This window comes from Melitaea cinxia, chromosome 24 (genome assembly GCF_905220565.1).
Source record: "Melitaea cinxia chromosome 24, ilMelCinx1.1, whole genome shotgun sequence".
NCBI classification, from domain to species: domain Eukaryota; kingdom Metazoa; phylum Arthropoda; class Insecta; order Lepidoptera; family Nymphalidae; genus Melitaea; species Melitaea cinxia.
In genome coordinates, this window is record NC_059417.1 from 9653009 (window position 1) to 9670453 (window position 17445).

At 33.4% G+C, this 17445-nt stretch overlaps 2 protein-coding genes across 2 annotated transcripts; one reads left to right on the forward strand and one right to left on the reverse strand.

Annotated features, from left to right (window-relative positions):
* Nucleotides 1–1182: 1182 nt before the first annotated feature.
* On the reverse strand, nucleotides 1183–8839 carry LOC123665656 (isoleucine--tRNA ligase, mitochondrial). The gene is made up of 10 exons (XM_045599929.1): nucleotides 8606–8839; nucleotides 8192–8314; nucleotides 7262–7623; nucleotides 6306–6419; nucleotides 5632–5831; nucleotides 4926–5092; nucleotides 4188–4421; nucleotides 2398–2564; nucleotides 1644–1782; nucleotides 1183–1341 (listed from the first exon to the last, which is right to left on the reverse strand). The coding sequence occupies exons 1-10, from the start codon at nucleotides 8795–8797 to the stop codon at nucleotides 1183–1185; spliced, it is 1857 nt and encodes a 618-aa protein (XP_045455885.1). The 5' UTR covers nucleotides 8798–8839.
* A 280-nt stretch (nucleotides 8840–9119) lies between these two features.
* LOC123665457 (protein LTV1 homolog) lies at nucleotides 9120–16303 on the forward strand. The gene is made up of 11 exons (XM_045599761.1): nucleotides 9120–9229; nucleotides 9300–9458; nucleotides 9812–9931; nucleotides 11062–11224; nucleotides 12113–12229; nucleotides 12948–13054; nucleotides 13647–13778; nucleotides 13924–14081; nucleotides 14709–14859; nucleotides 15391–15581; nucleotides 16099–16303. Exons 1-11 carry the CDS (start codon nucleotides 9227–9229, stop codon nucleotides 16274–16276), a joined length of 1479 nt encoding a protein of 492 aa, XP_045455717.1. The 5' UTR covers nucleotides 9120–9226; the 3' UTR covers nucleotides 16277–16303.
* Nucleotides 16304–17445: the final 1142 nt, after the last annotated feature.

Here is a 17445-nt window from a genome sequence, read left to right on the forward strand (position 1 = left end):
AAAGATTTAAAAGAGCTAATAACAAAAAAGTTGATTCCTACTTTTTATGCAAATTTTTATAATTCAATAATTTAATTTTGGTTTTTTTTTTAAATTGAGTAAGAATATTTGAATTTTTCACGCCTTTTAATTGTTTAGAAGTTTGCTTTACGTTTTTTTTTTTTTTTTTGTTAACAATGACTGATTGATATTTGTTGTGATCTCAATGTTTATGTGAATTTGAAATGCTTAAATAAACCACTTTTCACTGCACTGTAGCCGTGAAAAGTATTTGTTTTTATGTTATTGTTATTAGATATTTAAATTTTAAATTTATAATTATGATAGACAAAAATAAGAGACTGTTAATTTTTATACTATTTATTATTTGTAGTTAGTCATTATTTGTGATTTTAGGAGATTTACTGGAGACTGATTGTACCTGATTTGTTATAATAGCATATAGTTTTTGTTTTGTTTAAAAAACAATATTTGTAACTATAAAGAGAAATATAAAAACTAGATGATTCATAAAAATTTGTTTCATTTAATAAAAAAAAAGATAAATTTCAGTTTTCGTTTTATAAAAAAATGATGCATTAGTACTTACAACGTCATAATTACAATTAAATAATCATAAAACGAAATATTGTGATTTATTTTTAAAACTTTTTGTTATGTTTTAATGCTAAAGAGATTTTTTTTGAAATACTACCTAAAATATTAAGTAATTTTTGGCATAAAGAGATTTAAGTCGGAACTTTTTTTTCATCTCCATTTTACAGCTATTATAGATTTAAACACAGTTGTTTTTCTATTATTCTATTAATCTCTGTACTTTAAACTACTGATATCAATAGTAAAAGTCATTAAGAGCATTACAAATAATTGGTAATTTTTAATCAAACACAATGCGGAAAGAGTGCTAACCTTCAAACGCCAATTCCCACAAATTGCGATTTTTGAGTTACATCTTTGTTTTATTAAGGGTGCGATAACTAAATTATACCTAGACCTTTTTCAGATGACAAAAAAAAATTGTGTTGCGATTGAAATACATTTATACAATACATGTTTATTGAGAGAATTATACGGTTTTACCCAACTATGAGTTAAAAATAAGCGATTAAATTCAATAATAAAAAAAGATGCAACAATTATTGATTTTTTTTTTCTTAAACAGTTTTAAAACTAAATAAATTCTTACTCATAAGGCGCTTCCCCTTTCAGGGCCAGTGACGTAAGCAAGGAAGCCTGGAACCAGCCAGTTAACTGGTCTATACCTTCGGAGTAAAGACTCGCTTTTTTATTGCTAAGGGTCTGCCAGGACAGCCCTGAGTCTAGCCAGATGTCCATTATGTCCTGAAAAAGAAGATTTTGATGAATATACATAGAAATATTACATATATATCCAGACTCAGAAATCGAACCCGCAATCGAAACCCAAATCCATAAATATTTACATATCAACTCTATATAAATTAAGCCGTATAATGTTACATTTGTGACGAAAAAAAAGGTGAAAAAGAAAAATAGCGATATCCATGTCTATATATCGATCTTTCGAATCTTTCGAATCCAAATTTTTTACAAGTATAACATTACACACTTACATTTATCTTTTTGTTCGAAACAGATTAAACAACAGAAATCTATCGACTCACCTTTCCTTTAGTCACATCACTAGTATCTAAATCATATTTCTCGACTACACTATCTGGTATCAATTCCTTAACATCACAAGTCCACCAAGCATCTGTATCGCGTTTGTTTATTAATTCGCATAATTTTTCTATTATATCTCTAAAAACAACACTTTTAATATTGTATATATAAAAAATAAAAACAATTAGTCGTAGAAAATTTTGTGGTAGATCAGAGAAGGGAATATTACGCTCAAAACCTGAGACACTCTAATTAAACACAGTTAAATTAATATTTTTAACTGAGGTAGGGCACTGCAAAAAATTTCCTGCTCAAAATCTGAAAAAGCCCGACTGGGTTAGTACCTTAACCTTTTAACCTTACAGAAGATCACAGCTAAATAATACTGCTTTCAAGCACTATTGTGTTTCTGTAAAATTTCTAGTTTTCGGCATAATATTATGATAAATCCGCCAATCAAATTAGACGTATTCTGCAAAATAACATTATATATATATATATATATAAGGTCGGCAAACAACCGCACGGTTCACCTGATGGTAAGCGATTACCGTAGCTTATAGACGCCTGCAACACCAGAAGCATCGCAAGCGCGTTATCTAATCCTCCCCGGGAGCTTTGGTCACCTTACTCACCAACAGGAACACAACACTGCTTGAACAGTATTATTTAGAGGTAATCTTCTGTAAGGTCGAAGTACTTCCCTGGTCGGTCTGTTTCATGTTATATAAATAAGTCAATAGTTAAACTTACTCTTCAACAATGACGTCACTTCCTTTATACAGCACAGGTATGGGCACCCCCCAGGCCCTTTGCCTCGATATACACCAATATGGCCTTTTTTCTAATTGCGCCCTAAAGCCTTGTCTAGACTGGTCGGCTGTTACTGGCGGTAGAATCACCACTTTATCTAGAGCTGCCTGAAATAGGTGCATTTTATTTTTTAATGTGTTAGTTTCAACACTATATAATAGTAACTATAATAATATTTTTTTGCTGTACACCAGAAAAAAATTACATAAAAAGCGACCGTATCGCATACAGCATTTAACATACAAATAATTAATATAATAATATTTTATTATTATTAATTTAATAATATTCAATAATTAATTAAATTTTAACATACAAATAATGTAAGGTACAGGGTGTATAATAGACAATACCAGTATTTGTACTGGTGTAAAATTACACAAAATGTTAAATTACACAAAATTTAATCTAAAGAAAAAGTGCCAGAAGATTCTTTTATTGTATTTACAGATATTCGACAACTGATAAGTAACAGGATTGCAACTAGTCAACAATTAGTTGGCAACTGATTTCCAACTAGTTTACTCGCTGGAAACTTTTCACTACATTGGGGACTATAAACTGCTTACTAACAAAGATATAGTTAAACAAAATAGAAATCAATATTCGATATTTATTCAAATAGGCTTCAAAAGCATCTTCGATTCATCATTTTGTCAAATTAAATTATTAATTATGGTTAAAAGTAAAGAATGTAGATTCTGCAAATAAGAATCGGCGAGAAACTCCACTATTCCTCTTGAAAAAATAAACTGTGTTTTGATGTTAAATTGGTAATGTCTTACACGACACACCGCTTCACTTAATCCACACATCTTTACTATTAATATAATAAGAATAATAAGCTATTAATTTCTTTTTAACACAAATTTTAAACTATCCAGCTACACGTAACAACTGGTGTTAGAAGTGCGATTTGAAGATGCCATTGACTCCGAGAGAAGACTTCAAGGACTTCAAGGGCGTCAGAACCAGGGCACAACGAGCTGCGGAGGCCACACCTACTAGGGACCAAGCTCCGCCCACCGTGGACCAAGCCCCGCCCACTGGCCCCGCCCATCATGCCCCGCCCACTGACTACGCCCCCTGGTCCCGCCTACTCGGAATCAGGCCCCGCCCACTCGGGCTCAGACACCGCCCACTCGGACGCAGGCCCCGCCCACTTGGGCTTAGGACCGCCTACTCGGGCTCTGGCACCGCCTACTCGGGCTCAGGCCCCACCTACTCAGGCTCAGGCCCCGCCCACTTTGTCTCAAACCCCGCCCACTGGATCCGCCCACCTTACCACGCCCACCAGCGACACCGTAGGTTCTACAGACTCTCAAGTGGCTCTTCAATTAGGAAGTTCAGTTCAGTTTGAGCGATCTTCGAGGCGACTTCAAAGTGAAAACTAGTGATCAAGAGTGGTACCAGCGAAACCTACAACATTGGCTACGACTTAGGACATCGTTAGTGCTTAGTGTTTGAACCTAGTGATTTGTATTGGACCTAGTACATAAAGTCTTGAAAAGAGTCACCAGGTTTTTCTCTCCAAATCCTTCGAACCCTAACACGTAACAACTGGTACCAGCTGACAGACATTTGTATCGGCCATATAGATGTTTGTCGTAGTCTGGGCGTTGTGCATGTATATTGTGTGTTTCCGGACCCCCGACACAGGAGAAAATCCTACTGGGGGCCATTGAGTGTGAAGCGTTTATTAATTAATTAATTATTTTCAACAAACATACCAACGCTTGTTCCTTTAAAGCGGATGTATCAATAAACCACTGGTGACTAGCCCTGATGATGACCGGCTTCTTAGTCCTCCAATCCAGGGGGTACGAGTGAATGTACGTCCCTTGATGAACGATGGAATCTTCAAGTTTCTCTAAGATCACCTCTTGACCTTCGGTAAGTACTTGGAGACCATCGTAGTCAGGTCCTAAGTTTGTGTAACGACCTAATTCGTCTACGTTACACTCCTGTATGAAATAAATGGGACGTTTATTATATTTATTTTTTCTCACCACAATATTGCTACAGGACATTAGATAGGTACATAATAACATGAGCACTAATATTGTGGGAGACTGGTGCCTAAGATAGGCTCGAGGCCTGTGTTTCAGGACACCAGGTCTCCATCCTTTTAAAAAGTACTTTTCAATTATCATCCATCATACGGGCATTAACAATTTTGTTGTAAACAATATTATATAAGATAGTAACTTTGTATATCTAAGGTTAGTATATTTTATGTTATTCGTGGTATGATATGGGTTAGGTAGTGTGTGTGTGTGTGTGTGTGTGTTGTGTGGGCGTGGGTGCTAGTATGTTAGAAGTACTCTAAGTAAGGGCAGTAAGAATCGCTTCCGTGTCATCATAGTTCAATTTCTGTAACCAGTCAGTTAATTTCCGTTTACACCTATTAGCTTCGTATCGCGGTTTTATCCGCGCAATTTTCAATCTATATAACTTTATTTACCCACCACAATCATATTATTCCTCAAAGCGACTAAAAAGTCATCCGGCCCGTGCGCGGGCGCAGTGTGAACTAGCCCTGTCCCTTTGCCCTTCGTCACGTGACCCGCCTCCAAAAAGGGCAGGACTTCCTTCGTTAGTTCACTCTTGTAGGTACAGTCTTGGAGATCTTTACCTAGAATATTAGTCAAAGAATTACTGAACGTATATAAGTTTCATTGCTTCAAAAATCTACATAAATAAAAATCAGTCGCCGAAATGTATTTACGCAGATACCTTTCAAATAATTGTACCGATTAGATAATACTTTTTGAAGTTTTACTTTAATATCGATTTCCATATAAGGATCCGGTATGAAAAAAATATGAAAAGTAAAATCTACTGAAGGAATGACCTCGTTACATTTCTCGTAACCCGATTGGGTTCCGATAGATGGCGTTATTTGATTCGTTTATTTACCATTTGATATGGTATTAATCTTTTTCTTAGACTAATAAGCCCTTTTTGTGCCTATTTAGACAGTCGATCTGAAAGAATAAGCTCCAGTCGGACGTCGGAGCTGACATACACACCTTTCTTTTTTAATTTTCCTTATTTTCAGGAAAAGATTTGTACAACAGAGACAATATACACATGTACAAAGTAGAAGGCTAGGCAGGTACAAGGCTAGTCTAAAAATAATTAATCAATAAACTAAATTATTATTAAACTAACCTGGAATATCGACCAGCGTGTTTATATCACAATTCAAAACCATCTTCAACTCTTCAACTTGATCACTTGCTATCAGAAATAGTTCTTTCCTTGTACTGAACATGACCACACAGTATGTCATGTTGGGGTTGAAGGCAATAGCCTTGTTTGCTATGAGGGTCCATGGTGTTGTCGTCCATACTAATGCTGATATTGGCTTCCTTGAAATTAACATATTACTTTCATATGTATGTGTCGTTTTACATTGAAATTTATGGTTCAGAGGATAGAACTAATGAGGTACAGCACAATAGGATATATCCGGCTCTATCTTGATCTATCTTGGCAAGTAACCTTACAAAAGATCCTCAACTTTACAGGACATAACAGATATCCCCACTTGAACTCCTGGTTCAAGTTAGGCTTGTACCCATAATTATATTAAAAAATCCATGTATTAGATATATATTATAAATGAAAACATCTCGATCAAATCTAGAATTATAGGACGAAATTCTGATATGATCATATCTCACCGCCAATCCTGCTTGGAGCAGCATGATGAAATTATGTATTATCCTTCATTCTAATAGAAAAATAGCTATACATGATAGAAATATATATAATACGAACATGATTTATGCCCAAAACCTACATAAATAATTTTCATACCTTAAACTATGCAAAGCACTTACCCACCGGCAACATTTCTTGCTGCTTCAGGCAGATTTTCCATTTGGAACTTAACATAAACCTCTTTACTTTTAAACTGAGGATCGTATTCTAACTCAGCCTCTGCTAGAGCTGTTCTGAAACATTAGTAATAGATGGATCTTGAGATTTATCTGAACAATTTGAAAAGTTCATTGTCTAAATAATTTTTGAAAAAGGCTAAAGATTTAAGGTGCTGTGTGGCTACGGCACTAAAGAATTTAGCCACCCCCTCTCTTCCCGTGGGTGTCGTAAGAGGCGACTAAGGGATAACAAGGTTCCACAACCACCTTGGAACTTAAGAAGCCGACCGATGGCGGGATAACCATCCAACTGCTGGCTTTGAAATACACAGGCCGAAGACGGGCAGCAGCGTCTTCGGTGCGACAAAGCCAGTACTGCGGTCACCAACCCGCCTGCCCAGCGTGGTGACTATGGGCAAAACACATGAGTTTATGTTATTTTTGGCGTAAACTTGTGGAGGCCTATGTCCAGCAGTGGACTGTATAGGCTGTAATGATGAAAGAATTAAGGCTATAATATGGCACGAAGTTTCATAGCATTAAAGCCCTATATATTACATAATGTATACTACGAATGTATATTTTATATAAACCTAGCTGGCCTGGTGTACTTCTTAAGGACTTATTTTTATTTCTTTTTTTGTGAATATAATAATTATTTATATCGAAATAAAATATAGCCTTTCTTTCAACTTTGATCAAACTGCACATGGTGTGCAAATCGCGTACAAACAACATGACGCATAATTTTTATACATTAAGATACTGAAACGTATACTTCCAAGTTTAATTAGTCACTATCTCTCATATTTTGTTAGTATTCCAGTCTTAAAACACGGATAAGCTACGATTTGCTACAGATCTATAAAAACTTATTAAAAATTAAAAAAAAAACAAAATCAAAATTAATAACACACCTCGAAGAAGGAGACCAATAAACTGGTTTTAGAGCTCTATAAATAAGCCCGGACTTATACATCTTATAGAACTGCCTCAGTTGATTCTGAACATAATCTTTATTTAGGGTTAAGTAACATTGTTCATTCCAATCTGCCATGACGCCCCAACTTTCAAACGATGCTTTCTGTTTCTCAACAGTCTCTAAGGCAAAGTTTCTCGCTATTTGCCTCGTATGTACTGGGTCAGATTGGCTATCTTTCGTCTTTTTTGCTTGAAGAGCCTTAAACTCGATGGGTAAGCCGTGGCAATCCCAGCCAGGGACATAGTGCACTTTGTTGCCTTGGAGTATTTGACTTCTATTGTTTACGTCCTTTATTATCTGCGGGTATTAATAAATATATATATCATTGGGATGTATTATTTTAAACCATATAACATCAGATTGACTTTAAAAGCAGAGTAGTATAAAAACAAACCAATGTACCAATGTTCAATGTACATAAATAAATAATAATTTTAAATAAAATATAAAACAGTTTTTTTAAAAGAATAACTGCGATTTTTATTGCAGATTCTTCTTGGTAGAATCTACATTCCGAAACAATGATAGCTTCACTTGACAATTTAGCCTATAACATCCCACTGCTGGAAATAAGCCTCATTCTCCAAGAAGGAGAAGGATTGGAACTTTAACTATGATTAATTTATTAAAAGAAATGTTATTTTACTTTATAAATTAAAAATAAAAGTAATTTCTTGTCTACTTAAATAGTCATTTTTGTTTTGATTTTGAATCAAATAAAACCTTATACTAATGACTGTGGTGAACTTACGTTTAATATATTATGACTGTAATCATTATATATATGTACTATTTTTATTATTGAACTTAAAGATGTTTAAATATGTACCTAGTAAAAATATTTATTATAATAAATTGAACATACTTTATTAACAGCGTGGCCCATATGCAAGTCTCCATTGGCATATGGTGGGCCATCGTGCAAGACAAACTCATTCCCATTCAGGTGTTCTCTCTGCCAGTTATACAATTGAGAAAACTGAGCTCTCTGAAACGAGTGATGTTGTCAAATTATTAAAAATTTCTATATGGTGATATTGTAGTTTAAAATTTATATGTTGAAGATATCTGCATGGCTTTGTAGTTCAAATTTTATGAATAAAATGTATAAAAATGATTCTTATTCTTGATATGTTTTTAAGTTTATATAATAAGAAACCAATTTTAATTTAAAGATTTCGTTAGCACAATATATGCAACTGGGAAATGTGAAAAATCATTTTAAAATTATCTACTTTTTTTCTCTTAAGTATGAGATATTTATTTAAAAAAAAAATACCTTTTGTATTTCATCCTTATCCACAGATGATCTTGCAGGAAAATCTGTTTTAGGAAATAATATTGTACTTGAATATGTCTTTGTGTTCGGTTTTGCTGAACTCTTTGCTCTGACACACGTAATACAAGTCCATTTAGTGAGTTTCTTCTGGTAATTTGAATGAAAATTTTTAAAATTTCTCGTCAATAACATTTTTAAAGGTTATGTTATTTCAAAAATAATTTTAACATTATCAGTACTGACAACATACAGATATTTTCATATCAGCTGGATTCAACTAAAGAATCTATACACATCACGATAGAAGCACGTACAAAGTTGCAAAGAATAGATTAGGTAATATTTTCCAAATTTTTCATTCGATAAATATGTGCCTATATTCAAAAATAAAACATATACATTACTTTTAACATCCACTTTTATAGTCAAAAAAAATAAAATTAATTACATACATTCAATTAAACATTAAAAAATTTCTAAACTGACGAATTTTTTTTTGACAATCACTGTCATTATCGTGTAATCTTTTTAATCTGCATTAGCCAAAACAACACATGTTCTTGGACAAAATCGTGTTTTTTCAATAATAAATCCTATTATTGGGCTTGAAAACTTGTCAAAATGGTAAGTAATTAGTATTGTAACAAATATTGAACAGTATAAAACAATGTAATCACCTAACTTTCTATTTCAGCCTAAAACAAAAAAGAAATTCATAGATCGAAAGAAAGCAGTAACTTTCAATCTAGTACACCGATCTCAAAGGGATCCTCTCGTTGCCGATGAAACTGCTCCTCAACGTGTCCTCGTACCCGTCAATGCTAACGTGCCACCAAGAAAGGAAAAAGACCCAGTTAGTAAAATAACCTACATGTAATATTTAACTCTAGAATGAGTACACTTTAAATCTTTAATTGTACTATAAATTTTAAATATCTTTGATAAGAACTTACAGAGAGACAATCGTCCTGTTATTGTATTGCGTATAGGCGTCAAATACACATACTAATAAGCACAGTTATGATTGGTTCAGCCTGTAATATTAATCTGCTGACCATGTGCCTCTTTCTCTGTAGGAGAAGGGGTGGAGCTTAATCTACTATACTACTTTACTATGTGTTGGCACTTAATTTGGAAGAATTGAAGAAATTTAAAAGAATAATTCCTAAGAATCAAAATATTTACTAATAGAATATCTCTTTCCAGGAATTATCAACAGAACAAAGGAAGGAAGAACAGAAAAAATATGGAATATATTTTGATGATGACTACAACTACTTACAACATCTCAAAGACACGAAGGAAGTCACATTGGTCCTACAACCTGTAAGTCTTATCTTTAACTATTGTTAACTGTTATATGAACATATTTGATTCATGCCTTTAAATCCTGCTGCTGGGCTCCCCCATTTTCTCCATGTAGGAGAAGGATTAGGGCTTAATCCACAACACTGCTTCACCGAGGTTTAACAGATATATTCCCTACATACATATATATGCTTACTATATATTACCAATCACTATCAGGTATCTATGATAACAACCAGGACCGACAGCTAAACAAACTCTCTGTGCTAAGGTAGTAAGTCACCCAAATTGCTTAATTGTCCTAATTGTTAACACTTAGGTTACGGTACTTTCTACTCTGGGGGTTTTGGGTTCGATACCCGTCCCGAGTCTGCATGTAAAACATGTATATTAATCATAAACTGAAAAAGTATACGTCATATCTGTCGACTGCTACCTAAAATACAAACAGTAAGTTAGTACCTTAGGAACAAACAACCCATATGTTTAGGCATTTAATTACTTACATATAGCTTTAATTAACTTTAACAAATGCTAAAATAACATGATGAACTAATATGACACTTACATACCTAATTTTATTATCAAAATCAAAAACAACTATTGAAAAAGGGTTTTAAAAGCACTTTAGAATCGTCATTTTACAAATTAAAAATTTAATAGCAATTTTTATTTTTAAAAGCGAAGCCACCACCAAATCGGAATGTAGATTCTGCAGAGAAGAATCGGCTAGAAACGGCTAGACTCGGCTTTCCTATAATATAACCAAAACCTCCAACCCGCCTGCCCAGCGTGGTGACTATGGGCAAAACACATGAGTTCACGTTATTTTTGACGTGAACTTGTGGAGGCCTATGTCCAGCAGTGGACTGTATAGGCTGTAATGATGATAACCAAAACATTTATTATTATTTTTTTTTTACCATATATACAAGTTTACATAGCTTTGCTCCAAACACAAGTAAGTCAATCAAAAAAAAAAGTATAAACACAGGTATGACAAATGAAGAAAATATTGATAAATGTAGAATAAAAAATATACAATCTAATCAAAACACAATAATTAAAATTTACGAAGTCAATAAAAATACATTACTCACAGTGGATTAAGATTAAAAGAAATAAATATGATATCTTTTATTTTGTAGAAAGCAACTCATAAAAGAAAAGAAAAGCGTATAAATACAAATATAGTTGAAAATGAAAACGAACTAGAAACAGATGCTGAAGAAAACATTAAGTTGCCGAGCTCTGTGTTTGCATCGGCAGTCGAGGAAGACGTCGGTCTACTGAATAAGGCTGCCTCTCAAGGTAAATTTTAATAAAAAATAACTTACATGTGTATTTAAACGGGACATGCTACAAATTATTACTATGAGATTTCCAACAATTAGGTGCAGGAGTCCTGGTGACGTCGAAAGTTTTAATAGTGATTGTAAAAATTAAAAAAAAAAAACGAGTGTGATTTAGACCACACGACTGCAGTAAAACTTAGGAAACGTAACTCTCTCTCTTTCTATCTTCACTAACTTATATCTCCCTCTCAACTTCTGTTCGCCTCATCCGATCAGACTTTTCGTAACGCTCTCGTCACGCATTCGCTAGCTTACTCCCCAAAGAAGTTTTACTTCAAAAACACTCACACTTAATGATAAGCTTGTAAGGTGAAATTCTGTGCCAGTCTAGAATGCTTTTAAATACAAGGGAAATTTAAATAGCTGTTATAGTTTTGCAGTTGCTCCTCACTCTTTGAATTAAAATATGTTTGATTTCGGTGATTTTATCAATTGTTATTAATATTGATCGGTGATTATTATTAAAAAATGAGTGAAAAGTGAAAGAGAGATAAACTATATAAACTCTTTTTTTTACCTACTATTACTACAACCTTCAATTGATGCCGTATTCTCAACCGCACCGATTAATCTCCTCGTGTCTTCTCCATACTACGTGACATTGGCGAAATCATCTGTGCTAGTTTTGCACTGTTTAGAAGCCGTTAATCTGAATGAATGAATGAAAAAACTCTTTGTATACTTACTACAATGAAAAAATATAATATTCATTATTTTTCACGTATAGTAATAAGTATTAAACAAAATAAATTAAAATAATCAAAATTTAACTTTCACCTTTCAAGATGAATGTTCTTTAAAAAATGTACTATAAACCTTTAACACAATAATTTATGTATTTCAGGGCTATGTCTAGATTTAGACCCGGAAGTAGTGGCTGCTTTAGATGAGGATTTTGATTTTGAAGATCCAGACAATCAGCTTGAAGATAACTTTATTGAATTGGCTATGGGCGATGAAGGTAAAGTGTACACACAAATATTTAGCATTTAGTACATAGTGCGTTCAACGAAAGGAGATACCAGACGTAAACAACGCCCATCGCATCGCACAATCATTTACTTGTAGCGACGATGGAACAAACAAAATATACCCTATCTCCTTCTATATTGTTTGTTTGCTATCTGCTGCACGGCTCTTGGCTAGGGACGGACAAGGTCAGATAGGTTTCAAATAACATTCGGACTGCCCTTTGATTTTGAAGTTATTTATTTTTATTTCGCTCCGCTTTTTTATTTTACATTTTAAAAATTTGTGTAAGTAAAAAAGGTTACAAAACCCTGCATAGGCGAATGACTTGACATTTGGTTTGTTTGTGTCTGGTATCTCCTTTCGTTGAACACACTATAGAACTAATGTATAACTATATAAATATATATGTAATATGTATGTGTATGTATATTTACGTTTTATATGTACGTACATCTCCATGCGGTCTAATTCTTTTGTCATGTTCTTTTCATGCTAGATGTTGTCTGGAAGAGATCGCTCTTTTAGCGATAAGACCGCCTTTTGTACATGTCTATATTTTCTTGTTTGGTGTAAAATTTTTCCTCTGATAGTGTACAATAAAGAGTATTTGTATTGTATTGTAGAACGAATGTAACAAAATGAATTTAAAAAAAAAAATATATTTAGATTAGGGTGAATTGTGATGTCTAATCAACTTATTGTTTCAGGTTCTGACATAGAAAGTGATGAAGAAGGAAGTAGGTCCGGAAATGATGACTCAGATAAAGCGTTCGCTTCTGATCTCGATTCAGATGACGATAGTGATCAATCACAGGTGACATTAATATTTTTTTTTTTTACATTTTGCCTTAAGGAAGTAGACGTCAGTGTAAAATTTGATAAAAAAGTGAATTTTTGTGATTGTACAAAATTTAATTTCGCTAATACAAATAAAATTAATTTTTTACTAAAACCGTACTGTACATGCAATATTTTTTTTACAAAATAAAGTATAATCTTGTTGCCAGTATCTTTTTTAAAACATAATGCAAATTTTTAAATGATTGTCCTAGGGTGTTTTACAATACCATAGAATACACATTTGACTAGCCCATTGGCGCAGTTTGTAGTGACCCTGCTTTCTGCTCCGAGGGTTGTGGGTTCGATTCCCACCCCGAGTCTGGATGTAATATAAATATTTATTTAAGTATTATTTATAAGTATGTTTATCGAAAAAAAAAAAAAAATATGTAGCTATATACTAGTCGGCTGTTACCTATAACACAAGCATTAAGTTGCTTACTTTAGAAACAGATGACCGTGTGTGTATTGTGTAAATATTTATTTATTATTTATTATACAGATCGACAAATCCTTAGGACTTCTTACTAATTTATTTCTAAAATTCCATTATGTGCTATTTACAGGAGCGTAGACCCAAAATGCCATCATGGGGTGAAAAGGACGATACAAAATCTCGCTTTTCCCAATACTCCATGTCTTCGAGTGTGATTAGACGTAATGAAGGCCTATCGTTATTAGACAACAGATTTGAAAAGGTAAGCGGGGTCCTTAAAACTAATTTTTAAAACTAGTAATCTCCATATGGGGTCATCCGAGTATTATTCCCATGCCATTTTTATTACATAAAATAATAATAATAATAAATAATAAATAATTCCTAATTTTTCTAACATTTTTCAGATGTTCGAAGAATATGACGACACAGAAGTGGGAGCGCTAGACTTGGAAGAAATAGAAGGGTTCATGCCCGAGACACACGACATGCTTCTGAGAGCCGCTGAAGAGTTCGAGGAGTCACAGAAGAGATATAAACTCGATAAGGAGAAGGAAATCGCTAGGTATGGTGTTACTAGTAATAAAAAAAAATTGCACTATTCTTAGAAAGAAAAGAATGACATTTAACTTTTTAACTGACTTCAAAAGAAGGACAAGGCTCTCAATTCAACTGATTTTTTTATATATATATTACATCAAAACTTTTTACTGATAATGCCGATTTTGATGATTCTTTTTTTAATTGAATGTTGGTATTTCTCGTGTGGTCGAGTTTAAATTTGATCGAGTTCTGGAGTTATCTCTAATGTGTATTTAATTCATAAATTTTCGACTATCTACATAAGTGTTGCTTGTCGATGTCAATTTGAAACCAATTTTTTTTATATTTCCGAGCGAACTTAGTGTCAAAATTTAAAATTAGTAGATTTATAATAAAAAAACTACTACTATGATACTTTATAGCAACCATTTCCTCCCGTGACCAAATCCTCCAATCATCACCATGGTTGCTGTAAAGTATCCGATACGTCGGGCGTCTAAAGAAGCTTAATAAACCGCGATAAAATCCGAAAAAGTTGTTTCATTATAGTGAGTGAAATTCGCATACCATACCATTCATATACCTTGGAAAACAATATTAATAGATTTATTATAATTATTATATTAATATACTTTTGACTTCGTTCTAGAATACAACGGCTTCAGGAAATCGAAGAGGAGTCAGAAGAAGATGATCTCGTCACAATGGAGGTTGAGCCTAAAGAGAAATGGGACTGCGAAACAATATTATCAACATACTCTAATTTGTATAACCATCCTAAAGTCATCGAAGAGCCTAAGGTACTGTACTAATACAGCCTGTTACACCACCGCTGGTCAAAGGGTCCAAATTTAATCTAGTAATTTAGTATGTTGGCAAATTTCATCAGTAGCTACACTAAACATATCTTATAGTTTATCAGACAAATTATCCATTTTGTATTCATACAAATATTTTTTTCCAGTTTGGATGTCTGTACCTTGTGGGTCTCCCCTTCGTGCCTCGGAGAGCACGTTAAGCCGTCGGTCCCGGTTGTTATCATGTACACCTGATAACGATCGTTACTCATAGTAGGGAATATATCTGCCAACCCGCAGTAGAGCAGTGTGGTAGATTAAACTCCGACCCTTACACGGAGAAAGCGGCCTATGCCCAGCTGTGATACGTCCAGGCTGAATGGAATTATGCATTGAAAATAAAAGCGGTGTTCACAACAACTAATAAAGTCCAACGTTTAATTTCACAGTTAGACGTATCTGATGGATAAAGTTGAAAAGCGAAATAAATTATGGTTTCAAAATGTATTATAAGGTAGTTTTTGTTTTTTACAGAAACCTAAGAAAATCAAGATTAACCCTAAAACCGGAATACCCGAAGAGACCCTCGGTAAAGATAACAAGCTGACGATGAAATCACTCGCTAAATTCAATGCTATGAACAATGCTAGTGACAATGTGCCCGATGAGGACGGAAGGACCAATGCAGAAACGGTTATGTCTACTTTGAGCATTTTGTCTATAAGGTATGTTTTACTATGTAGTTATGTACTGTTTAACTCTGGCTATCTAGAAATATTTTTAAGTTATTTAGAGAATTCAAAGTAGTTTATTGTAATTTTTATAAAACAAATTATTAATTCTATATCTATATTAACAAATAATGAATCGGTATATCAGTAAATTGGAAAGTTCAAAACTCAAGAACGGTTAGACCAATTCTAGCATACTTTTTGAAGTTATATTTCTTTTGGGGTGTTAGGGAAAAATAATGGGAGTATATATATATACTATATTTACGATGCGCGCGCACACCGTCACAAAAAACCGACACCTTGAAGTTACCTAGCCAATGAAGTATAACTTCTTACGAGCGTACATAAGTACACACACACTTCTTTTCATTGGTTTTCTAATACTTTGTAAAAGTTTCTTACAGAATTAAAGTTTAAGAAAATTGGAGTTTCAGAAAACAGTTTGACAGTTCGTCTTACAGGACATCTGTTATGTAAGCTAGTTTTATAAAACAATTAATTGTTACAGGCCTAAAGAAGAAACACCAGAAGAAAAGAAAGAAAGGAAACGTCTTTTAAAAGAATATAGAAAAGAGAGGAGAATAGAGAAGAAAGCAAATAAAGAAGCTTTCAAGGAAGAGAAGAAACGACAGGAGAAGATTATGTTGAATAACAGGAATAATGTTCAAGGGAACAGGATATTGTAGATATATGTATTAAAGTTTTATATTTAACACTTGTTTTATTATACTGTTAATTTTTTCCGAAACCCTGAAGTTAGCTAGTCAACGAAGAAGAAGTTAGCAACGTGAAGTTAGTTAGTACATAAGAAGATCTCTTAACTTAAAATAATAAATAGAAATATATACAGTTCAAAATTATATTATTGATAGATGTGTGGGATTAGTGGCGCTATGTTTGATGCAAGATTCATACCAACATACATACATTTAAAAGAGAAGACAGTTTTCTAGAAACATTACTGCGGAGTCTTGCTGATTCCTATCTCTAAAATCTACATTCTGAATCGATGGTAGCTTCACTTTAATTTATTTAGAAAATTATATATATATTTAACGTGCAAATGCGATTCAAGTCCTTTTAAAACTTATATAAAATATAAAAAAGACTTAAATATATAAAAGTATTTCTTTTTTTTATATTAATACAAACTATTTACATAATTATGTCGGGTCTAGTAGGATGTCAATCTTACGTGACGGATCCACAAACACGATCATCGGCGCCTTAATCTTTTGACCGCCATAATAGTCACCTATACTTGACAAGGGCTGTCGCCTGTCGAGTCCTGTGCGACGTCTATAGGCGACAAAAAACCCGGACCACAAAAATATTAAATAAAATTATTAAAAAAATATTCTATATATTCTAGTATTTTAATTGAACATTTCTGAAAAGAGAATATCTCTGCAATATTTGAGTATAAAAAACAAGTCTTTTAGAGCAACACGTACTGAGAAACATTGAAATAAAAACATGCATTCTTATTCCACGTAAATATGTCCAGAACGCCGAAGTCGTCTATAGTTGACCGCTAGGGATGTGACGCAAGAGGTATAAATAAATAAAAAAATATTTACAATACACACACACCGTCATCTGTTCCTAAAGTAAGCAACTTAATGCTTGTGTTATAGATAACAGCCGACTGGTATAGCTACATATTTTTTTTATAAACTTACATATAAATAATACATAAATAAATAAATATATATTACACCCAGACTCGGGGTGGGAATCAAACCCACAACCCCCGGAGCAGAAAGCAGGGTCACTACAAACTGCGTCAACGGGCTAGTCAAAATGGTATAGATGTTTTTTAAGCTATTCAAAACTGAACTCAAATGTGTTATAT